Source organism: Lepidothrix coronata, unplaced genomic scaffold (genome assembly GCF_001604755.1).
Source record: "Lepidothrix coronata isolate B3197 unplaced genomic scaffold, Lepidothrix_coronata-1.0 Scaffold172, whole genome shotgun sequence".
In the NCBI taxonomy this organism is placed as follows: domain Eukaryota; kingdom Metazoa; phylum Chordata; class Aves; order Passeriformes; family Pipridae; genus Lepidothrix; species Lepidothrix coronata.
This window is the reverse complement of record NW_016690352.1, coordinates 1,736,196-1,761,463: the sequence shown is the minus strand read 5'-3', so window position 1 is coordinate 1,761,463 and position 25,268 is coordinate 1,736,196. Positions and strand designations below refer to the sequence as shown.

Below are 25,268 nucleotides of genomic sequence, written 5' to 3'. Positions count from 1 at the left end.
CTTTATCAAAACCTTGTTGGTGCATCTTCGTCATGAGTGGTCTGAGTCTCGGTTTATTAGGACTATGAGTGCTGGCACGGTAGGCAAATATCAGGGGAGACTTAATGTCTGGTGCCCTGGGTTTGGTTCTGTGATACCCCAGAGGCCACCTCAGCACATGGGTTCCTTGAGTTACCTCTACCAAAATTTCAAGAGATGGCCATAGTCCTGATCTATTAGTCTCCAATTAAAAAATAACTAACCAAATTTTGTATTTGCAAGTACAGATTGAATTTACATATAGTTTTAATCATGTTTCTGGCAAATAACCAAACTAATAGGGGAAAATATTATTCAGTTCTAGCCTTATATTTATTGCAACAGTTTTATAAAATTCAATAACAAATAAATTATAAACATCAGTGCTTTGAAAAACAGAAAAGGCAGCAATTTTCCTCTGTATTTCAAATACATACACTGTATAGCCAGTTATTCCTTGGCTAAAAATTCTAATGTTCTCTCCACTGTTTGTGTTTTGCCATTGTTAACAATTTTGCCTTTGTTAAGTCTCCTCCCCTTTACTGGAAATAACATTTCATTTTTCCCTCTCTTCAAACATCCTACTTTGCAGATGAGCAGGATACAGAAAAAGGCACACCTACTTACTGAATCTAAACATGCCTGAGTTATCATGACATCTTCAAAGTGCTCCTCTTCCTTCCACTCTGTCCCCCACCCTTGTTGCCACATCCATATTACGATTGCTTTTGATGTCAATGTGTCTGCATTCCTGGTTCTAGTGTCAGCCATCATTTAGGATACTTAAAAGAAAAATTGAAAGAGGAAGAACAAGTCAGACTAGGACTATGTTTTGTTGTAGGAAGCCTTCAGAACATGAATCATTTTAGACATAGGAATAATCGGATTAAAATCAGGGGCTTTAAGCCATTTGTTTTAAGAAGCTGTGAAAATAACTTACAAGACCAAGGACCAAGAGCCAAATCTAGATCCATGGTTTTGTACACATAGCATAAGTTGGTACATTGACCTGTGCTAGGAACCAGGAACAAAATACACAGATTAATGGTATCAGCCATGCTAAAGCCCGAGTGGTGGTTTTCAGTTGCCTGAACACCTGTGAGTGGAATAATTGGAGGTGTCCTGCCTGCTCTCCCCAGTATCTTTTTGTGTGCTATAGTTGATGCGCTCAGTGTAGTGGGTGGTGAGAAGCCTCCCTAAAGTCTCTGTGTCATCTCCCACAGATCCCCTCCCCACCCACCCTCCCTCAGCCAGCAGTAAATGACCAAACTTGTTAGTTACATTCCTAGTGACATTTTGGATACAGTCCCACATCTAAACCAGTGAACGTCCTGTGATAGTCAGCTTCTAAGCACTCACAAGATTGCTACTATTTTGGCACAGCTGAGCAGCTCAACATATGTTTACACATAATTGGAATTTTAAATTATGCTTCTTTTCCAAGAAACTCAGTCTGGCAGGTAGACTCTATGCACACATAGACATTCCCTAGATCAGGGAAACAAAGGCTCCTCAGGTGAGTTTGTGTTGTGGTGCATGCATCAGGCATTGGCGTAATCCCTTGGTTTATTAATAAAAAGTGGTTGAGCAGTTCAAGCAGAACTGAGCTTGAATGGATGCCCTCCTTCCACAAATTTCTTTTCTCAAAACGATTCAGAAGCAGGGACCTGGTTTACACCCCTATTACCTCATGGACTATGCCACTCATCACAGAATCACATATCTGTTGAGGTTGGGAGGGACCCTGGTGGTCGTCTGGTCCACCATTCTTGCTCAAGCAAGACCACCTACAGCTGGTTGCCCAGGACCATGTCCAGACAGCTTTTCCAAAGGGGGAGACTTCGCAAGCACTGCGGGAAACCTGTTCCAGTGCTCAGTCTTCCTCACATTAAAAACGGTGTTTCCTGATGTTTCAGTTTGTGTCCATGGCCCCTTACCTTCACCCCTGCACAGTGATTCAGCTTTAACAGCAAACAAAGACTGTCCCTGCATCTCTTCTTTGGCAATAATTATATAAAATAGCAACAAAGGATTCAAAGCCCTTTATAAAAAGAAGGACTTGAAAACCAAAGCTCCCACTTCCTATTTCATGAGTTTCATGTCCTTCCTCTGTCCACATAATGAACTGAACCAATTGTCCATATGCTCAGTGGAGCATAGGCATCTATCAACTGCAACTGGCTTCATCTTCATTTCATGCAGGTATCTAAGGACTTTCTAGACATACAGGGGCTTACAGTCCACAGGAGTCACTTAGGTGACTCCTTAGGTGACTCCTGGTAGTCACTTAGGTGACTCAGTTCTGCTTGAACTGGTAGGCTTAATGTAGCCCTACATGTTCTCATTGGCCTGTAAATGAATGAAGTAATGCAGCAATAGAAGACAGATATTCCTTGACGGATGGCAAAAGCTACCCTATAAAATAAATTGTTAACAGTATCTAGAAAATACATCATGTCTTAAACACTCATCTTACTTTACTGGAATGTAACAAAGCTTAGAAGACAGGAAGACAACTAGCAATTATATTAATAATTTTGTTTATTGCTTACTGAGTCACTGTAGTCATCCTGAATGAGACTGAATGACCAGTTTGGCAAGTCTCTCTGAAGAATGGTACTTAACATTTAACAGAAGCATTATTAGCTTGCCCTTTAATACCCCCTGTTCTTCAAACCCGACAGAAGTTCAGCATTCAGCCTTCTCTGCACTCAATCTAAATCTCATTAAAGTCAATGCAAGTCTCTCCCATTTTAATGGGATTTAAATCAAGCCTTTAATCCTCAGTGTCTCTGTCCTCTGTGTCACTCACAGACAGAAAATTATGAATGTGGGTTCCTGATGTAGATATTGCTGCAATGGGAGGTGAATTGTAGAAATCAGTGCAACTTACTGTAAAAAAAAAATCTTTGTGTCTCTTTCTTATTGATGAGAGCAGAAGATATTGTATAATTTAAGAAAAGTTAAAGCAAATATTTAAGCTGTAGAATCTTGAAGCTCTTCACTCTGCCAAGTCTACACCTCTGAAGGGATTCGCCTGCATCAACAAACTTGCCTAAATTTTGGAAGCTAATCCTTCAAGTTCCTTTACAGGACAAAAAAGTGTCACCTCCAGAGGGCAATTCATCTGATCTGTCTTAGACGTATGTTTTAAGCTAAGATGAACAGTTTTCTTCTGATGCCTATTTCTTGCCACTGATCATACTGGGAAGGTTGAATGGATAATTCAGATATCTCATTTTTAGCTGTCTATAGTTAAGGCAGATGTATTTCACCCCTCATAGGATTTTTTTTTAAAACTGCAAGAGGTACCCTTTAAACCTGGAAAGTAGAGTTAGCTCATCTCTGCTGCGATGGTGTTCAGTTCCATTTCTATGGCTAGATGCAAGGAGCATAAGACGCTGGTTTTGAAAAACAATTTTTCTTTAAAGTAGAATACATATTTTATGTAGAAACAACTGGTTTTATATACATTTTTTGAATTACAGAGAGATCATCACATCTCTTGTTAGGTTATTGCTATAATTATTCATCCTTATTACTAACCATAGTATTCCAGCTCTGGTAGAACTTCATAATTTCTTTAGTACTTGATGCAAATCCTCTCTAATAGTTTGCAGTCCATATGTTCAAGACTTGCATTTGCCCTTTTAATCACAACAGTATGTTAGGACCACATAGATAATCTGGTGTTCACTGAAACTCTTTAAAGCTTTTAGTCATGTTGCTTTTCAAGGCACATATCCTTGAAAAGTAATATATTCACTTTTCCTGCCATGAGTGCCTCATAATTAGCCATATTATAAACCTGTTTCTCTCCACTTAAGAGATTCTTTCAATATGCTCTTCTAGCAAAGCTATTTTAGCAAAACAAGAGACTAAAAGAGTTTTTCCACCAGTGCATCTACCATGTCTACTTTAATCATTCTCACTAAGCCAAGATTAGAGCTGCATATTGTGTAGAGAGATATATGAGTTTAGGGTGTGTGATGGTTTTTCCCCAGCTAAGCTGAGACATCATACTGACAGAAAAACTTTCCATCATAGATCATATCCATACCTAAAAGCTTGCCTGCAAAGCCTAAGGACAAAAAAAAGCAATCAAACAAAAAGAAAACTTAATGTACATAGCTTTCAGTAAGAAGTATTTTTGGGGATACAACTTGGCAGGCTCCACTAACAAACACATTTACTCTTCTGTTACACATTTACACCAGTATTAGAAATATTGCCTTGTTTCCAAGCATTTTGTTTTTATAGAAGTTTCACCCCAAAAATCTGTTTCTTGATGCTATCACAGTGATGGGGAAAAAAGTGTATAATACCTGCTTGAGTCTACCATGCAACACAAGCTGTATGAATGATCTTTCCTCCTCACTATTTAACTGTGTTATTGCCAAAAATTATTGCAATAAAAATTAGTATTATGAAAGCTCAGTTGTGGACTATGTGATGAGGTTGCTTTTTGATATGTAATGCAATTATTTGTACATGATGCAACCATGAACTTTCTTGTTCTTCTTCTGCCTCATATTTGAGAAAAAAAAAAACAACCACAAAATATTAGTTACAATCGAATAAAGACAGGTCAGATTTTTGTGGATTTTCTGAAAGTATAAAAAATGCATGACTAGGACAAATTGCCACTAGTAAACTAAACACTGGAAAAGTCATAAACCTTTGAGTCACATAGAAAATGTATACTCTGAGCAAGAATATTCTTCAAGCCACTAAGTTTTACATATAGCACATATATTAAGGGGTATGGTTTGAGCTGAGGAAAGAGTTGTGGTGACATAGAAATCTAAGGATCTTGAAAAAGTGAACAACTTGGTATGAAATGGTCTTTTATATAACTCAGAAAGAACTGCGTGTGGTTGAATGGCTCTAAGACCTTTCTAGTAAAATCATGATCAATCAAGCTACCCTTGAAAAAAAAAGAAAAAAAAAGTAGAAAGAGTGAAGTAAAGAAAATTCAGAATCAGGAGTCATTTTTTAGTTCATGGGACTACCGGAGAGCTTACAGCTCACAGCTACACAACTGGCAGATGTAACCACAGCCTTGTCATTACAATGCTTCCTTTTGTCTGATGGCTGCAAATGTTTGACAGTCATTAGAAAGTCGTCCAAGGAAATACTTCCTTTCCATGTACAAGATCCTTGTCGTGGGTTTTTAACACTGAGCATTCTCAGTAATTCAGCCATCATTAGCAAAAGAATAGTTTCTTACAGCTTGCCTCTGCCCTTAAGGATCTTTTATAAAGAGGACAGAAGCTCTTTGTTGTCACTCCTTCACACATTATTAACAGAGATTTAACAGAAAGAAGAAGGGCTTGTTACATGCCTGCTGCAATTTGTCTTTTATTCGGTTCATTCGGATCTTCATCATGTTCACCACAGGATGGATGAATCCAGATCCAGGGTGACTCTTTCAATATTAGACAGAAAATTATTTCAAAAAGGCAGACAGAGTAATCTCACCCTGAAAAGAACCAAATCAGCTAACGAGACAGTAACTATTCCTGCATGCCAAACAATATTTTTGTACAACAAACTGCTGTTCAACAAAGGAAAGTAAACCTCAGTAATATGCAGATATATTACCTTGATAATAATAATAATAATAACTTGATATGATCATCTTTTTGTCTAGTGGATGTTTTTACTTTTTGTCTCTGCTGCCTAATTCTTTCCATGCTACCTATGCACATTGCACATTCATTGCTGAGCCCCGATTGTCTGCCATAAAGCAGTAATTTGCTCTGATTTCTTCTAATCCTATCGCATTTGGGTCTGCAAACTGATAGCTGTGATAGGGTTTTCAGCTGGTGTAAAATGGGATCGCGCTACTGCTGACAGCAGTAGGGCTGACTCAACACTAGCTGAGCCTCAGCTTCCTCAGTTCAGCCTTTGGCAGGGTCCAGGCCCCCACAGTGACTTGCCACTTTTTACAGTTCTAGCAATATTTTGATGAATTTGGGACCATGCCCAGTATGAATCATAGGCAAGTATCCAGCACTGATGCTCAGGGCAGGAAGTTGTAGATCTTTCCATCATGGCCCAATGAGTCACTTAGCTTTCAGTGAAAATTTCTGTTGCCTCAGAATTTCACAAAGGGATGAAGAAAACAAAAAGACACAAATATAAAAAGGGAGTTCACAACATGGGAGCCAGTGTTACACATGTCATGCCTATGTGCTAAAAATCTCTGTGACTTCTTGACAGTCAAGAGCTCTCACCCCACAAAATTTTGAGAGTGTCTGAACGCTGAAGCTTAAAGATAAGATTGCTTAAGTGCAGATTATCTAGGAAATGGTATTATCTAACCTATATTTTTCTTAGAGCGCTGTTTACGTGTTCCATTTTATTTGGCAACAAAATTAATTCCTGAAAAGTCCCACTTACTTCTACCATCTGTTCCCACTCCCTGTTGAGGTTCTCTGCTTTACGGTGTGCTCTTGAAGGGTCACAGGGATGTTCTAGGTCTTTTCAATGATCTAGGGTTAAAAAAAATAAGCAACAAACAAAACAACAACAACAAGCCAATATCTATTGTGACTTTTGAAAAAATTGAAATGAGGGAGCAAGCAGCTGTGGGTGGACAGGAACCTTCCAAGACAATTTTAGCATTGAAAAAACTGTGATGAAAAAACTGTGATTAAAAAACTATGATTAAAAAAATAAATAAAAGCATATAGGTATATGGGAAGCCTTTAAATCTTCCATATCAAGAACAGTGCAGTTCAGGTCTACTGGTTTAGTTCACAGGAAACAACTAGAGGATGCTCTCTCCCTACAGGTTAAATTCTTCCAGCTATTGGATGGGTTTGAGCAACCTCCTCAATTCAAGGAGTTGAATAGTCTCAGACCAAGCACAAATTTGGTCAGGTGTGTGCAGTGCAAGATGTTTGTAACCAGCCTGGCAAAGAGAGCCAACAGTGCTGCAGTGAGGCGTGTGGATGTAATTAAGTCATTCGAGGTAGAGTAAGCAAAGGGAACCATCCTAAGTGACTGAGCAGTGAAACGGCAGGTGGAATTCAACGCAGATAAATGTAAAGTCATGGGGGAAAACATTTGGAAAAAGAGACCTAGTATCACATGCAAAAAGGTGATTACATATAAAATGAGCAGAGGTATTCTGCAGCAAGATCTTGGGCTTAGGCTAGACAGTGCTGTGAAAGCACCAACTCCAAGTAGAACATTAGGAAACATTAGGGAAGGATAACCAAGGACAGGAAAATGTTTATGTCATTGTTTAAATCCATCATTCATTCACACCTTGAATAAATATTGTTTACAGCTTTGATGCCTTCATTGTAGAAAGAATATTAGGAACTGGCAATGTTTTGATCCACTTTTTCCCTTCCCTTCATGTCAAGACACTGTTAGGGCAGAGTACTGTGCTAGACAGACGCTTTGCCTGAACCATTCCTATGACCATACATGTATGTGAAGATTATTTTGTGACTGAGAGCTACAGCTTAAAGTTCTGAAAAGTGAGTGTTGGCAGCCAATTCCAGCTGAAAAATGTGCTTGTTGTATACTCACCAGCATACCTCCATGTGAGGAGAGGGGGGATGAAGACTTGATTACAAAAAGAGCATTCAAAACACTATACATATGAAATCATCTCAAGTATAAACAGCAACCACTGTGAACAACTTGCTATGCTGCCTATACAGGTAGCAAGTTGAATGCTTATGCAGATGGAAGTAATGCTACAGAATGCAATAACTGCTCGGTACTGTGATCAGGGTCAAAATATGGCTCAAGTATATCTGCAATGTCTGTGACCAAGCTATGGCAGGTACAGACACATACTACAATCATCCAAAGCAGAGCTTTAACTGGGTTATAAAATAGCCTAAGGCTGCTGCACAGACAGGGTTTTTGATGCTGTTCTCCCATGTCCAGTTCAAGCCCACCCCACCTTTCTCACAGCTGCATACAATGCCAGTAGGGCACCACCAATGCTGGAAAGCTCACAAGCAAATTTGTTTGAATGCTCAGCTATTAATGGTTGCAAATCCCAGGAGAGGCTGATTATTTCCTCTTTGTATCAGCAACACTCCAACTATGTGGGAAAGTGCAATTAATTCAAATGATATATTTCTGCTGCTGAAAACAAAATGTCATATTCAGAACTCTGAAAATACCACAGACTCTGGTAACATCAACAGTACCCTGTTGTTGGTGATAGTTGTAAGTAACACGCACCCCATTCACTTGACTGTTTGAACACTAAGAGACTATTCTCTTCCTCACTCTGTTTCCCCTTCACTCAACTGCTAAAATGACAAAAGGAGGCCGGCTGAATGCTACAGGCTTTTTACAGAGTATAAAACTAGTGCCTTCACATGGTCTTAGGAAAACAATAGTGCAGACACAATCAGCTGCTTCAGAACAACTGAGCAATATGGAGATACAAGTTGGACTGAGATCAGTATCAACTCACATCTGCACTGTGCCTATGCTGCTTGCTGACCATGAAAATAAATGGAACTGAAGAGCTAGATACTGCTGACAACCTCTTCCTCAAAGGCTTTAATTGGATTAGGCCTCACAAGCAGTTTGAGTAGTTGGTCACCCCTCTGTACTGGTATTTTGAATGTCAGCTGGGAAAAACAGGGAAACAGGTTTGAAGTTTAGCAGGACTCTGATCAAAGCAGTGGTGAGTTCTGGTATAAGGTCTAACTGATGTTCAGGAGCAGGGAGAACAGTTTTTCTAAAATGAGATGTGTGTACAGTACTTGTTTCAGAAAGAAGAAGTGTACACAACATAATCACTGTGAAATACCCCTAGGTATAATTAAAAAATATGGCCCACTGTTAACGAAAAAAAAGCAACATTCATATCGATGTCAAAAATGAAACATCTACATAATCATAAAGATAAGGACAGTTACCTCTGTAATGTCATTCACTATATAGGGATCTTAGAAAATCTGAGACCCTGAATAATAAGCATGTAGCAAATAAGAAAGCTGCAGCACTGCTTCAACTCTGTACTGATGTTTAACCTAGGATTGCATAGCGAAGGGAGAGGAAGCCACCTGAAGCATAAGAAGCTGGCAGTAGTGCCAGAAACAAAAGACCCAAATCCCATGGATATCTTCAGCATCAAAGAGTCTTTATGCAGTGCAACCATCTTCTTTGTGTGTTTTCAAGTAAAATTAGAGCCATGTGCCTGATCAGTCTGATCACTGTAAATCAGCCTCCACCAGTAGAAATTTCAGGAGTTCAGGTTCCCACAGGTCTAGTTCAGAAAAATTCTGAGGATATGTTGGATCCTGCCTTTTCAGCTCCCAGGGAACCCTGCATTGCAAGTCTAATAGAATTAGAGATTTTCAAGGGCTATCAGCTATCTATTGCAGATATCCTTAATTTCTCTTTTGAATCTTGTCATCAAAACTCAGTCTGAATCCAGCTGAATACATCTCAAATCCCAGAGTGAGCATTCTAATTTGACACCAAGAGTGCCTTGCTGCACTTAAGCATAATCCCAAACTCTACCTGTTCTCAAATCGCTTTAAGCAAAATTGCAGAATTGCATTGCTATTGCAGAGAAGGTGGTACACATAAAACCTCAGACATGCTCTCCTGGTGCTTTTCTCTCTTCAACATGACAGGATTTAGAGAAACCCTCCCATAAATTACGTGATTTGACTAGGTACCTGAATCTATGTGAAATAAATCCAGAACATAGGACCTGAACAAAAGGCTGTTCACAGTGAACAATATCTAGCAGAAAGTCTATTTAAATATCTCACTGAAGCCAACTGGGTAATTATATAGTATTCATATACAATATGTAGTAGGGAAGGAAAAATTCTTTCTACAGAAGAGATTCTCTGGTGCATTTCTTGTAAAAGTAGAAGGAAGTCATCCTACCAGGCAGTGTTCAAGTTTGAACTCAGAGGGAAAGCAAGAAAAAGAGGGAAAAACAACAGCAATGACCTCTCTCTTATACTTTAGGAAATACTTGTTTGGAGGAGTTGCATGAGAACATATAGATTTAATGTTTTTGGTTTCTTATCAGGCTGGACCAAACTCAAACCAATGACCTTAAGGTTAAAAGCCCTACATGTCTTTTCCATGTTTCCAAACAATCCTACCCTTCCTACTCATAAAATATCTTATTCGGAAGTCCACACCACTGAATTACATATGGCTTGTAAAAACAATTAAGTCTAGACAAGGATGTTGAAAGGTTATGCAGGGAGAAAATTAGAAGGTCCAAAGCCCAATTAATCTGACTGCTGCCATAAGAGACAATTAAAAATGTTTCTATAAATATATGAGCAACCAAAGGAGGGCTAAGGCAAATCTTTAGCCTTTACTGGATGGAGATTCTGGCTGGCTGGTCAAACCCAGAAAGCTGAGGTGAATGGTGTCAAATTCATTTGGTGGCCAGTCATAAGTGTTGTTCCTCAGGGTTCAGTCTTGGGACCAGTCATGTTTAATATGTTCATTAATGATCTGAACGAGGGGATTGAGTGCACACTCACTAAGTTCACAGAAGACACCAAGTTGGGTGAGAGTGTTGATCTGTTGGAGGGTAGGAAGGCTCTACTGAGGGATCTGGACAGGCTGGATCAATGGGCTGAGGCCAAGGTTCACCAAGGCCAAGTACCAGCACCTGCACTTGGATCACAACAACCTGTAAAGCTGCCTGGCAGAAAAGGACTTGGGAATGCTAGTCCACAGCTGGCTGATCATGAGCTGGCAATGTGCCCAGGTGACCAAGGTGGCCAATGGCATCCTGGCTTGTATCAGAAATAGTGTGGCCAGCACGGCCAGGGCAGTGCATTTTGGCTGACCCAAGTGCCTACAGGTATGTCTGAGATATATGTGAGCAGAGAATTGCTTTGCCGAGAAAAAGTGTGTTTGCATCTGTGTGCATGTGTGTGTACATGTATGAGCAGAACTAGGCCAAAACCCATTCTAGGAAGGTGTAGTGGGCGTGACTGGCAAGGTTTGGGTAGGAGAAAGCTACAGAAGTGACTTGTCTGGGAGAAGGCCATGAACTATCCTGTACAATCACAGCCCATTCCAGCCAGCTGAGCAACCAAACCAAGCTGTGCCAAAACCTCAGCTGGTCAGAGGAGCACACAATGCTTCTGCTTAGACCTAAGTAGGAAAAGACAATAGCCAGAGAAAGAAGAAGCCAGACAAAGAAGCCAGACCATTTTATTATGCCAATTAGCTTGACAACTCTATTAGATAAATGATGAAAAAGTCTTCTTTGCATTTCATTCTGCATACTTGAATTCATCCTATATAATGCTGCTTGTTAAGGCATATTCTGCATCTGAAAATTTCAAGTTTTCAGTTTAATGAAATTTTTGTTTTACTAATTCAGTTCTCTATGTTTGGCTGTAAACACTGCATATATTAATATTGAATATAGTTAAAATCAAAATGCTGTTTAATTACCTAACATGTTACTTTATTACAAAGAAAGGTCATTCAATATATAGGAAAATGAATGTGTAATTACTATGATGTTACAAAGATGAATGAATTGAGGGAATGACAATAATATTATGGGTACACATTCCAAAAGACACTAGTTGAAAGAGCTTTATGTTATTAACTTTATTGGGAGCCCTTCCAAAAGACTCAAGTTAAAAAAACTCATGCCATTAATATATTTGTGAGTCATTAAAAAAAAAAAAAAAAAAAGGTAGTAGAAAGAACTTCTTGTAGGTTGATTTATTTGTTGATTTAAGCAGAAAAGTTAACCCTTTTGGTATTAGATGTTGGATTTTGACAGCAATTCACTCTACTAATGACTCTTGTAAAGGGAGTTGGGCTTTCCTGGAGTAATATTCATTAAATGTTGAAGTTAACCACTTGAAATCAGGTGAGGTTTTTCCTGTCTTCTCCATACAAACATTTATTTTCCTGATTCTTCACAATTCAGCCCTTCTCTATTCTCTCTGTTTCATATTTATCACTGACGTGTGTTGCTGCTATTACTTTTTCATTTGAAGTGTTCTTTTTCTGCCAGAATAGATCACACTCCTGCAGACAAGTTCTCAAAATTTTTAATTTGTTGGCCAGTACTTCTGCACTGATAGTAGTGTGAGATGCTCACTTGTTTTCTTCCAAAAATGTCTCTGCATGAGTTTCTTACACAGGATGTTCTAATACTAGGAAATTTTCCTCAGTCTATTACATAATAAAGGAGATAGCTTGCATGCTTGTTATGCTGGATAATACCGCCTCATAGTTCTGCTTTATTTCCACATCTTTTCACACCCATATTTCAGATTTTTTCTCAGATAATTTTGGGCCATGCTCTGTGTTTTCTGTGCTTTTAAAAGAGCACTGAATATAGAGGTGTCCTGGCCATTGCAGAATTCCAAATAGTGTCCTATCTTTACTATCACATTGCTGTATCCCATGTTTCACACTCCACTCTTAGTCCTTTGATCTTCCAGACCACATATATATATTCCATTGTGGGGTGGTGTCAGAAGGACTGGAACCTAAACAGTTTCCTTGTGAAAAAAAATGTGCAAGCATGAACTGGAAAACAGCAAATGACAAGTTTTGTTCCTATATAAAATATAAAAATAAATCCTGGCAGATCTAGATTCTTCAGCCTGCAGGCTTCATTGCCTCGTGTGCCCTTCCTGGTTCTCATGCTATAGACCAAAACAACATGCCTTAACCTTGGCAGCATGCTACAAAACATTCTTGTGTTAGATTGTAAGGCACTTGTCTTGTTTGTGTCCATTGCTGAACTGAACGGTGCTAAACAGCATTTAAAGAAGTGGCAGCTGGAGCCAAGAGGAGATCAACACTCATGGTTTCACCACTTCAAATTCTGAAAACATAATCTGGGGCCAAAGAAAGAAGCTGGAATTTGAGGGACGTTTCAGGATTTCCAAAGTATGCACAACAACTTGGGTGGAGAATTAGCTATGCAACATGCCTGTGATCCCATGTGCTCAGGACAAGCCCTATACAGAGATGCCAGAGTCCAAGAGATAGGTCTGTGTCTCAGCCTCTCCAGACTACCCAGACTCCAGCTGTGCAACATCCCACAGGATTAGCCTCCAGATGGTGGTAACCATGGTGATGAGGGCCCCAGGAATAAGCGGACAGGCACATGGTCATGACATTTATGAATCTCCTCACTGACCATCAATGCTCTGCAGAATCCGGGTGTGATGCCTCTACCAATTCACACAGTTGTAGGTCATAGCACTGGGAAATCTGGGAGTAAGTGTCCCTTTAGTTTCTTATATGCACAGTGGGAAGATGCACTTACTGCTTCGGAAAGGCCAAGAGCAAAGCAATGACATCGGCAGAAGGGTCTTGGCCTTATCTTCCTCTGAATTACCTGGCAGGGAACTTTCTCTTTCCAAACTGGTTTGAGGTGGACAGCCCCCCCCAGGGCCACTTCTTGTCCATGAGAGAAAGGCTCTGATGATGACGTATTATTGCTGCATGGCAGGAATGAACTCCCCACAAAGAACTTCATGTGTTCCCATTCCTACCTTAAAGTTTTGGAGGTATTTTGAGCATCCCAAGTCCAAAATATAATGGTCCCACCAGAGAGTGCCCCCCTCACCAAAAATTACTGCTCAGTAACAAAGTCTGCCCTCCTGAGAAAGTGAATTAAAGGGTAATGTCCCAGTCAAAACAGTCTTGTCTGATAGTATCAGAGATGGGAGGAGTCCATCTTGCCAAGGTCTACTCATCCTCTGCTAGACATTTTTGTTCCCACACGTGGGGTGTGAACAAACCTAAAATATTCTTCCCAGTCAAAAGCATAACACTGCCACTAACAACATCAGTAGCCATACCAATAGACAAATTATGCAGCAGGTCCAAATAAGAGGTTAAGCGTCTGTCTCTGTCATACAGAGAACCGGAGATACTTAAAACTCAAGGGGACAAGATCCTGAGCAACCTGATCTCAGCTGACACTGCTTCAAGCACAGTTGAGTCAAAGGACATCAAGAGGTCTCTTCCAACTTAAATTATTCTTTGATTCAGTGATTCTAACACATATTTATGCTAGAGTATCATCACACTCAACTGTAGGAAAAAAATAATCACCTAAATTAGAAGACCCATGTGCAGTCCAAATGAAACCATTGCTAGCAACTGAGATAGTACAGTATAAAGCTTGAAAGTTCTTTAGAGGCTTAACATACTGTCTTTCTCTCTGACTTCATTACATACGTGAAAAATAGAATATATTTAACAAATGTCATGGAGCAATTTTCAAATTACTTTTTATGTATAGAATTTTTCACTCGGTAGATCACTCACTATACAAGACACATTCTGACAAAATAATATATGTAGCATGAGACTAAAATTTTTTATGACAGTCTAAATCTTGGACTAATTTTCAAAGGAGAATGCACATATCTGTAAACTTAAACATAAAATTCTGTTTTGTCTTTTGAGGGCAAATAGTGATAGTCTTAAGTGTAACCGTGTGTGTCCAAACACAAGAAACCATATCAAAAAACCAACTTTCTGGCAACCAAAACAGAGCAAAATGCTGACTCACTTTGTCATCACAATCTCTGACTCTATTCTTTCTCCATCAAAGTTGGATGTTGAGATGCACATATTTGGTGTGCATATACTATGAAGACCTAATAGAAGCTCATACTGTGCCTTAAGAACCACTTAGAAACATGGAATTTACCACAGTTGTATAAATATACAATCAGAGAAAGTATCAGGACCACAGAAGTCAGAAAATGCATACACAAGACAGATACAGGGCAGAGGAAAGAAAGAACATGAGCACAGCAAACAAAGTGGTAGTAACAAATATCAGCTCTTTTAGCATTGCTATTATTGGCTTCATTTGTTGCTTAAATCTTTTCAGTGGAGTTCTGACAGGAATTAGGTAGGTGGAAAAACAAAAAGATAGGAGTAAATCTGTGAGAGTAAATCTGTATGGACAACAGGCTACATGGAGTTAAGACAGCAGAAATAAGCTTTTGAAGTCATCACTGTTTCAATGCTTTCAGCTTCCACAGTTTCTGCAGTGGCTCTGTCAGCTTTACTCTTTGGTTGGTTCAGGTCTGCTGCTTCTCTTGTAGGTTTTAAAACCTGTATGGCAAGGGAAGTAAGACATCTAAGCTCTGTCCAATTTACCATCTAGATGGGCAGTGATGTACTCCCAGATGTCCACATGACAGTATGTTTAAGCCCAGTAACTTCTGCTCAGCTTTTGTTCCTAGCTTTCACTTCAATGCAAACTAGGAAAGCTGTGCAATCTTCATCATCTCAGCCCTAGAAGCACTTCTAACCCTGGTTATTTAGACATAGCCTTAGTGATTCCTAGTCCATATTTCTTAGTTCAGAAAATTATACATTACAAGAATCTTTAAGCACTGATGGCCTATGCAGAGTGTGAACAGCAAGGCTGTGTGCTAGCTAAGGATAACACTTTTTAAGAATAACAAAAGCAATTAGGAGAGGGTGGCCCCACCAGTCCTCTAAGGGGGAATTTTGGACCCAGATGGAATTTTGGACAGAAAAAGGATCATTTTTGCACTCCCGCTTATATAAAAAAAGACCATACAGGTCATTTAAGGACTGAAAAACCTAAGAGAACCAGAAATGCTTTATATTGGCTCAGCTGAACAGAGATATTGAGCAAACTTTTGAGATGCGTTGTATATGCCAGAAGAACAAGCCAAGTCAAGCAAAAGAGCCCCTATTGGTGGCATAGGAAAAATTGTTCCCTTGGAGCAACACAGGCTTAGACTTGTTTAGATTGGCCAAGAAAATAAATGCACTTTTTTTCTGGACTAAGTTTACTAAGAAGCAGTATTTTGTGAAGTTTGGGTGTAGGCAAGTTACTGCTAGTGTGCCTTTAGTCATAATCCAAGTGACTTTGAAAAAGTTTACTATAATTAAATTACAGGGTATAACAACTAAATACAGGTTGCCACCTGTAGGTATTTGTATTAGTAGACAGGGAGAATTATAATGTATTTACTGATGATAGAAGTTGATGTCAGAGTTTTGTGGAAGTATAAATACAGCTATATGCAATATGATCTGATGGTCATGGAGTTATCAGCAACCCCTTGACTAGAAGCACTGTATATGCACATGATGGAAATTAATGATCAGAGCACAATGGAGATGGAGGAAGCATAAAGTCCAATCAAAAGTGCCTCATGTCATGCACCCTAATCATATGACAATTGACCGAATTTCCCCAATTCCCCACCTTTTCCTATTTATACTGTAGCTAGACCCAGTCGTACTATGATACTATTGTTCACATGCTTATGAGATTCACATCAATAGAAAATGCTATCTTCAGTTTCAGGAGAGCAGGTAAGAGTCATTTAGCTTGATTTTTTTTTCTTTTCTAGTCATGATTAGGCAATTGTTACAATAGATAAGACAGCTAAGCCCCAGGTCCTTAATACTATCATATTCAACTACTTACAATTTCCTATTAGAAACAGTTATGATATTTCAAGAGAGACCTGTCACACCACAGACCAGTCAAAACCACCTTGGAAGCAAGCCCAATACATGTAGCTTAAGGACTAATATATTAAGTGTTTTGGTCAGGATACCGAGCAAAGAAGATCATGCTCTGAGTGCATGGAAGCTCTCTTAAATTATCCCGCTTTCCCGGCAGACAGGGGAAAGTAGGGAAGTTGGAGTAGTGTACAAAGGAACATGCTGAGATATGTTTTATGTTCATTTCATGTTGTATATCTATCTAAAAGTTCATATTAAACCTAAAAATATTATGGAGTTCAAGAAGTGTTTGGACAATACTCTCAGGCACATGGTGTGACTCTTGGGGATGATCCTGGGCAGAGCTAAGAGTTGGACTCGATCCTTGTGGGTCTCTTCCAACTCAGCATATTCTGTGATTCTGTGAAAAATATTATGTAATTGCAACTCTAGTAAAAGGCCTCCTAATCATCCATCCTAAACTGGGAGATATAATAGATCCATGGACTTGACACCTGGATGCTCCAACAGTGAGTGAGATATAACCTAAAGTAAGAAGCAAGTAACCAGAGCTCTGAAGTTCTCGGACTCAAGCTAGAAGCTGTGTACTTCAGGGAAGAAGCTGTACATTTTTTCTGTTTCTTTGATTCCTATCCTTCCCTTCCTCCTTCCCTCCTTTCTGCAAAGCACTGTTTAATCTGTTCATTTGTTTGATTCATCACAAATATCTGTAAAACTTTTTCCAGACAAACCAGGCTTATTTTCCCAGGTTTCTAGGTGAATATTCAAATCTGTTTTAGTAAAGAGATTTCTAGGGGCCTTCTGTGCTGCCAATAAGGCCTAAGAAAAAGACTATTGTTACTAAGTTTTAACTGGGAAAACAAGCTGTGGTGTATGAAACCTTGCCTTTAAGGAGTTCATCTTGGAAACTGTGTCACTGATCAAAAATGATCATGCTCCATTACCACAAACCCTGAGGTTACCTCTAAACTGCTCAACAAAGCATGCCACTTTGGCTGGCACCAGCATGTTTACCTCAAACTGACTTAGGACTAACCTCCTAGAAACATGTCTTGGTGGTGGCTAGTTGGAGCAGTCCAAAACGAAGATAGGGAATGAACTAGGAACTGAGGGATATAGATCATCTTGGGTATAGTGCCTGAGCTTCTTTCCCAGCTCCCTTCTCTTCAGCAGTGATGACCAAGCCCTACCTTCACCTTTCAATATCAACCATGGAACTGCAATGGCACCAATATACAACTAATGAGTGCCTATACCTTTTTAGAGGAGGCTCAGGAACACCTTGGTAGTAGGTCTCACCACCTGCCAGGGGATTGGACAAGGTTTGAGTCATATGGGTTAATTTTGTGCTGCAGGACAGAAAAGTAGAGAGGAGAGGGAGCACAGTCAAGAAGGTGTTAACCAGAAACCGAAGCAAATCCAGCAACACCAGACGCAAGAGAGACAAGAGTCTGTCCAAGCAATATGGAAAGGTTAATTTTGAGCTCATTCCACTTTCAGGCATCCATGACAATTGCAAAGAGGTGCAGTAGTGTAGCTCAAGAAAGCACATGAAGTCACTCAAACTAGGACAGAATAGAAGAGGTAACTCTGCTAACTGTTTTGGATTGCTCCTCAGAAAGCTTTGGTTATTCCAAGCTATTACCTGTACAGAGATCCTAGTACATGGCTTTTAACTACCTATGTGTCAGATGGTTTGCACCAGTTTACTCCTCTGCATGCAGTGTGCTGCATCATTCACAGGGCATATAACAAAGTCCCAGGGAATCTCCTACAAGTAGTTCTCTGGAAGCTGACACCAACACAAAAGTTCCAGAGTCTAGCTGTTAGCAGGGATAGTGCTGACAGGTCTTTGGAAGGGCTTTATGATTAGGGATTTCAAGACTGTCAGCCACCCTGCCCAGAGGTGGTTTGGAACAGTCCTATTGCATGTTTTTCCAGGTTGCCTTTTGATGGATGGCTTGTTAATCTCTCTTTAAGAGTAACTGTTCTGCCAAGGCAAGGCAGACTGAGTGACTGAGTTGTCACCTCAAAGCCTGATAGTCATGCTCTTTTGGTTTAATATAGATTTTTAAAATGCTCCAGGCACTACAGAACATCCAAAGGACTTCTAGCCTGTGACAGAGCATGTTGTTGGACCAAAAGCTTCTAAAGGTATTTTGTTACATGAACAGTCAGCTGTAAATTTGTATCCTGTTGTATTTTCTTTCAGAACATAACATAACAGGAACATAACCATTTAAAAAATAAAACCCAGACCACTCTACTGTGTTGGTCACACTTCTTACAGATGTTATTAAATGCCCTCTGTGACAGAAAAATAATTTTTCTCATGCCTCTTACAAACATGATCTAGAGATGTTTTTAAATAATGTTTTCATCCCCTCTTCAGACATTACCTTTCTACAAACATTTTGGCAAGTACAACATGTACTGTCATGTCACAGAATACCATCTGACTAGCAGTAAAAATAAATTGATGTACAGAGTGTGTCTGTCCTGTAGAGTTGCTTCAGGCACTCCATAGCTTAATATAAACATTCTAAAATGTATAAATATGCACTCATTATAACATACCACCTAAAATTCAAATAATTGAGAATTAAGTGAGCATGAAAAAAAGATTTTATGAGCTAAATAAACCCCCAATCACTGTTATTTAGTATTAACATAGTCATGTTTATCTAACTGGTGCTAGATCAATTACTTTAAATCAAGGCCTAGGTCTGGCAACTGTAGGCAGGTTGAAAAAGTTTTCTTAATAAATAATTCCACTTCCCTCAACTAAAACACTCTACCATATGCCTGCTAATGGAAGAATTTGGCTTCTACAAGTCAGATCAAAACCTATCATAATCAACAATCCTTTTTTCTGAAAAAGTTCTGTTAAGTTACATCATAGCTCTCCAGATACCACTGACACTAGTAATTAAATGTGCTTTGATTATAATGGGAGCTTGGATGTGCAGTTCAGTTGCAAGCATACTTTCAGGCATCTGCAGTCTGGTACTAAATCCCACTCCTAAATGGTTTAAGTCACAAAAACTTGAGAATTTAGGACTCTGTTGAATAGCTTAACTACAACAGGACATCACACTGAGCCTCCTGCTTTCTATTAGGGAAGTGCACAGGCCTCCCACAAGTGTTGTACTTTATCTACCAGTCCCACAGAGATGGTTCAAGACACCTTATGGCAGTAGGCAAATATGTTTCGGTAACTGGATTGGTTCCCACATGTCAACCTTCAGATGAGAAGAACAATATCGCTGAAGTGCCTGCTTCTCTCTACTGAGTATAGAGAAGGAATAGCAGGTAGCTCAGGTATCAAAGCTGAGCAGGAGAATCCCACTGCACATGACTTGTATAACTGTAGTGGTGACTCAACAACAGCTGGAGGATGAACTTTTCCCATTTGAAAAATCCTATAGTGGAGCTAAGTAAGTGAAGTTCAGCCCAGTCTTTGTGCATATCCAGAGACAGATATGCTGTCTTGAAAGTGCATTATCACCCTGAAGACAAAACAAGGAAAGAAACAATGTGATTTCCTATCTGTGGCTCATCTTGGAGAGAGAAAACTCTTAATATTAAGCCTACAGTTTCCGGCTACATTTCAGTGTTTCCATGTGTCAGTAGTCATGGACTACCAACTCATACAAAAGCTCCGGTACTACTGCTTGCCCTTCATGTTTTCCTTGGCCTTACAGCATGACCGGTGTGCAGGTACTCTCCAAGTATAATCTCACCTCAAAGAACCTGGTCTTCGGCCAGGGCAGATTGCAGTTTCCAAACCTCAAGTCTAACAATAAAGTGTATGTATTTCAGAAAGAAATGAATTCTCTGGGGAATGAATGTTAAAATACACTCAAAACAAAAATTCCACACCACCAAACAGTAAGAAGTTACATGTGTCATAAGGAATTTCATGTAAGGAACTCGTTCTTATTAAGATGGGTTTTGTGCTGTGTTGTATCAGAAAGGAGAGGTTAACAAGGATGGGGAAATCATGTATGTTTGTATACACTGAAAGTATCTCCACGTTTCCTCACCTTCATGGAAAACCACCATGAAAAACAAGATAAGTGGGCTGGAAAATCGTGGGTTTCACAGTAAAAATCGCAGTTAAAAAAAATCATAGCAAAAATCACTCTTTCATCCAATAATTAATATCTTGAGTTAATCTCCAGGAAAGCTGGTGTTGGACCTATCTTTTGCATCTTGACACCATTTCCAGATTAAGCTTTTTTCAATTTGCTTCAACTTCAGTGCCAAGAGTTTCCATTTTTTATAGTCAGTCTTCTGAAGAAGAGTTAAAATTACAGCACTGTCTTTGCTCTAAAAATCAAACAGTTCTCATTCGTTCCTACTACGATGAAAAATTTATTGTTTCTCATGACTCCAAGTCAAATCTCAAGGGCCACCCTCCTACCTTGGAACTATTTTGTGATGGAGAATTTGTTTTCGTTTTACTTCTCTGCTTCCTAAAAATGATTCCCTTTGATTCTCAGAGTCTCTTAATCAATGCAACATTACGGATAATGAAGAGTAGTTCTGCAAGCTTTGTCTTTCTCAAGTCCTATCTGCTCTTGGTTGCTTTGAATGCTCTGAGTTTTCAAAGCATATAATTGCTACACTTTTCATTTCCTCATCTGGTCATGATTTGTCTGCATTAGATCCAGCACTTTGTCAGAAGGTGTCATTTAACATAAAATCTGAATGTACAATAATAGAGCTGAGATTCATTCTCCATAGCTATTAATATCTTCGTGAGGAACTGTAAATATCTGAGGCTGTAGTCAATGGAGAGAAGTAAGCATTTCGTAAAGTTTATCATCCTGCCAAGTACTTCCTTCTATTGACTAAATAAGAGGACATTCATATTTTAGATACTGTAGTTAGATTCCTGACTTTCATGAGAACACATTCAAGAAAAAAAAACCCCATACTTTTAACAAAAAGCAAAATGGTCAAGTTAAAGCCAGGAATATCTTGTGGATGTAATTCTATTTATTCTGCATATATTATAGTAAAAACAAAGAGAATGTACTGCTGTTAGGCTGAGGTACCTAGTGTGATTAGTGTCAAGCCTTGAAGTTCAAGGAAAAATTTTAAAATATTTGAAAAAATTCTCTTTAGTAAAAACCAGAAAATTAAATCTTGCGTAATTTCCTAGAGTATTACTAATATCAATAACCTCTTTATTGTCCTGGCTCTCCCTCTAATGAAATTCTGAAATAGAGAACAGCTTTTATGTACTGAATTCTAGTAAAAATGAAAACTTAATTTCCAGGAAACTGTTTTTTTATAATAAGGACAAAAGACAGACCACTTGATTTTCTTCTTTGTTATCTGTTAAGAGAGTACTGGTTCTGGTACATAGCTGTTACTTTGCAAAGCCAACTAGACATCAACATGAGATGATTTATTTAACATTTATATCTGTTTAGGAATGCACTAACTGTGAATGACTTTAACTACCAGGGAAACAAGTGGTTCATAAACTCCAGGAGTCAGAAGTAAACAATTTGTGAGCAGAAACCATGGAGAAGCATACTTGCAGAGTGGATAAGAACAGCAGTAAGTGATGACAAATTGACATTTAAGGATAAGAAACATAATTTGCAGAGCACTGAAAGCAAGAACGTGATGAAATAAAAAATCTGAGGACAAGTGAATTATTGCTACATAATTAATGTGATAGGTGCCTCTCCTGTTGCCTATCAGCACCTTATTTCTGCACAAATTCCAGTGGTTACTTGACCAGTTACTGTTCATCATATTTGCTTTAATGTCTAGAGTAACTTAGCAATCGGAGTGTTTCAGACATAAAATGTTTACTATACAAGCAGTATAAACATTATATGAGTACATGCACAAAGAAGACAGAGAAAATTTATCTTCCAGTCCCATTTAAGTTTTTCCAAAGTTGCCCATGGGCACATATCAAATGACACTGAATCACTTATTTTAAATGTATAAATCCACCTTCCAAAAAATCCACTGAGAACAGAAGCAGCACTTGGATAAAATGCACTTTAATTTTGACAAGGAAAAAGTCTTTTAATTCATTTAATATAAAACTTAGTGTTCCACTGGCAGGAATCTGGAAAGCATGGATAATACTCTTTGCAACCATCCCAGAGACCCTAGGAAATGATAGGGATGTGGTGTTAGATTGGGGACAGGATTCCTCTCTCCTCAAAGTCCAATCTAGTTGCCTAGGTCTTCTCTGCTTTAATGGAGAGAGCGACACTGACACTTCCACAGGGAAGCTGACCTGAAAAAAGATCTTGTTAAAATAAAAATTGCTTCAAAGACAATCTTATCTTTCTTCATTGAATATAGGGAAATCCCATATGGTTAAAGTTAGTTTAAATAAATCATACCTTTAGAAATTATGCTTTGGGAAGAAATATTTTTTGTATTTCAGAAACAATGAAGAACAGATGACAGAGCAACTTCGATGCACCTGTAATGGCACTGAAGCAGTGGGAACGGCAGTGGGCCCAGCAGGAGCAAGTGGTGGGTATGACATAGTTGTTCTCTCTCTGTTGCTCCACTTGCCAGTTTTTATCTCCACTTAGATTAATAAATAAAACACCCAAACCGCCTTCCTTGTTTTATTACTTGTTTGTACTGTTTTATGCTTTTACTGGTGCTGAACTGTGAATACATGAAAGCAATGAAAGAGCAGACATATACAGTAGGCAAACATTACAAATCAAACAAAAGAGAAAGACCCTCTTTGTATTTCAACTATATTCCACAAGCAAATTTCATTTTAATACAGACAGATTTGCTGCTGGAAACTGTCTCATATTGACTAGACAGATTATGCCATAGTACCGTTCAGATGTTACTGCTGGCAACTGCTAAAATGGTTTGCATTTTCACCAGCAAGCTGATCATACTGACAGATTTAGGTCAAAGCGTTGAGGAAGCTATTCACACCTGGTCTGCAAAACTGAATGGGCTAATACATACTGATGAAAACCTGCACTGTATTTAAACTGAGGGTCTAGTTTTTTTAGTGCTGTTGCAGTTTGCTTACTATATTAGCAGTCATGTACAGGCAGGCTACCTTCTCAAAGCTAGAAGGGTTTTCCTTTCCACACTTTATGTTTTAAAATTGGCCAACTGCCTTTGTTGCCTTCTGAGTTTGCTTTGTATAATTTAGCTACTGTTTCATGTAAAATACTTAAAACTAATAAAAACAATAGTACTCAAGAAACCTTAGAAGACATGGAAGTAATGACAATAAGCACCACGTTATCTCCACCAATGAATTTCCCATCTTCCTGTGTGTCTTGTAAACTCTAGGCTATTCACATCCAGTAGTGCTTATATAGAAAGCACTGCAAATGCAGAACACACTGCTTGTGTTAAACCAAAAATTGCCCATTATGTTTTGCAGACCTGTAAGTGCTCATACTCAATCATGTTTCTACTACAAGCGCAGGACCCAGAAAAATCAGTGAGTTCCCCTAGTCCAAACCCCGTGTCCAGAACAGGTACAGCAGTTCAAGCATTTTGAACAGTACCCATTGCAAGCAGGCAGCAGGACATCCAAAAGACATCCCAGATATCAAAGGGCACTTTTGTAAACCACTTTCTTCTTCACTTCCAACCAAATCTGAAAGAACTGAGTTATGTGTGAGCACCGTGCTCTGGCCAAGTGTTAGGTCCTCCCTTATGGGATCCCTGTCCAGCAAATGAAGCAGCTGTGTTTTGCTCTAGCTGATTTCCCAGGTGGCCTGTTCAGTGCATCCCCTCTAAGAGAGCTTTCCAATGTCACAGCCCAACAGAACAAAAAAAGGACATTGTTGTGGCTAGATCATTGCTCAAAATTAAACACATAGGCAATCCCCTTGAATACAGAGTATGTCCCTTGATTTTGTGAGTTGACTTCAGATTATACCTGAGGCACAAAAGTCAAAAACATTTCCACAACAATTTACCATTGTTTTAGAGTCTTTCAAGGTAAGCCAACACAAATAATGACCATTTAATTTAAAGAACTTTTTCCAACTGACTGTGTTGTCTTCCTCGACCAGCAAGCAACACGCCCATCCATACCTGAATTCAGGCTTGCACCTGAATATAAATTTCCTCAACCTGAAATTCAGTAGTCAGTATAGAGAAATGCTTGTCAGGAAGAGATGTAGCAAGAAGCAGCATAAACATAGGGATGTGAGATGTTATATGGGTTTTAGAACTGTGTGCAACAGGTTTAGCATAAAATTATTTAATGTTCAGAAGGGATGCTGTGGAAAGGGAGACAGTGGAAAAGCCCCACTGCATGGGGTAGAAATGGAGACAGAATTTTGGAAAGAGGAGCACAGACCTGACACAGGTACCTGCAGTCCTTCTTGCTGCACTGTGCTACAACTTCTCTCCAGCTTTGGAAGAGCTAGAGAGCTGTGGCAGTGGTCAGGTGCTCCAAATCTGTCACTAGCACAAGACAAGAGGAAAGAAATGTGGTATTAAGAAGAAAAGAGAAATGCATGAGACATTTTCTAAGCAAAACTCTTTCTCAAAGAAATGGAAGAGAGTGCACTGAACGCACTAATGTACTGGTTTGCAGTAAAGCAAAAACGTAAGGATGTGAGAGAATTTGTATCCAATCCTAGAGTAACTGACAAATCATTTGTGATAGCCAGTAAACAGGAAAGATAGATTGGAATTAAAAAAATTCATTCCTTTTAACATAGTAAAGAAAAACTCTTCAAAACAATGAGTCGGCATGAGGGCAGACAAGCTTT

At 39.0% G+C, this 25,268-nt stretch overlaps 1 protein-coding gene across 3 annotated transcripts in view; it reads right to left on the bottom strand.

The window, feature by feature from the left end:
* Positions 1-346: 346 nt before the first annotated feature.
* SLAIN1 (SLAIN motif family member 1) overlaps positions 347-25,268 on the bottom strand; it is a 92,398-nt gene continuing 67,476 nt past the window's right edge. The window contains exons 8-9 of one of the 3 annotated variants that reach the window (XM_017829967.1): positions 6,424-6,515; positions 5,427-5,446 (exon numbers count right to left, since the gene is read on the bottom strand). In XM_017829967.1, the coding sequence (XP_017685456.1) occupies positions 6,485-6,515 (31 nt within the window). In that variant the 3' untranslated portion in view covers positions 5,427-5,446; positions 6,424-6,484. Of the gene's footprint in view, positions 801-5,426; positions 5,447-6,378; positions 6,516-25,268 lie in introns of those variants that run through there. The other 2 variants (XM_017829969.1, XM_017829968.1) reach the window with 2 other exon arrangements.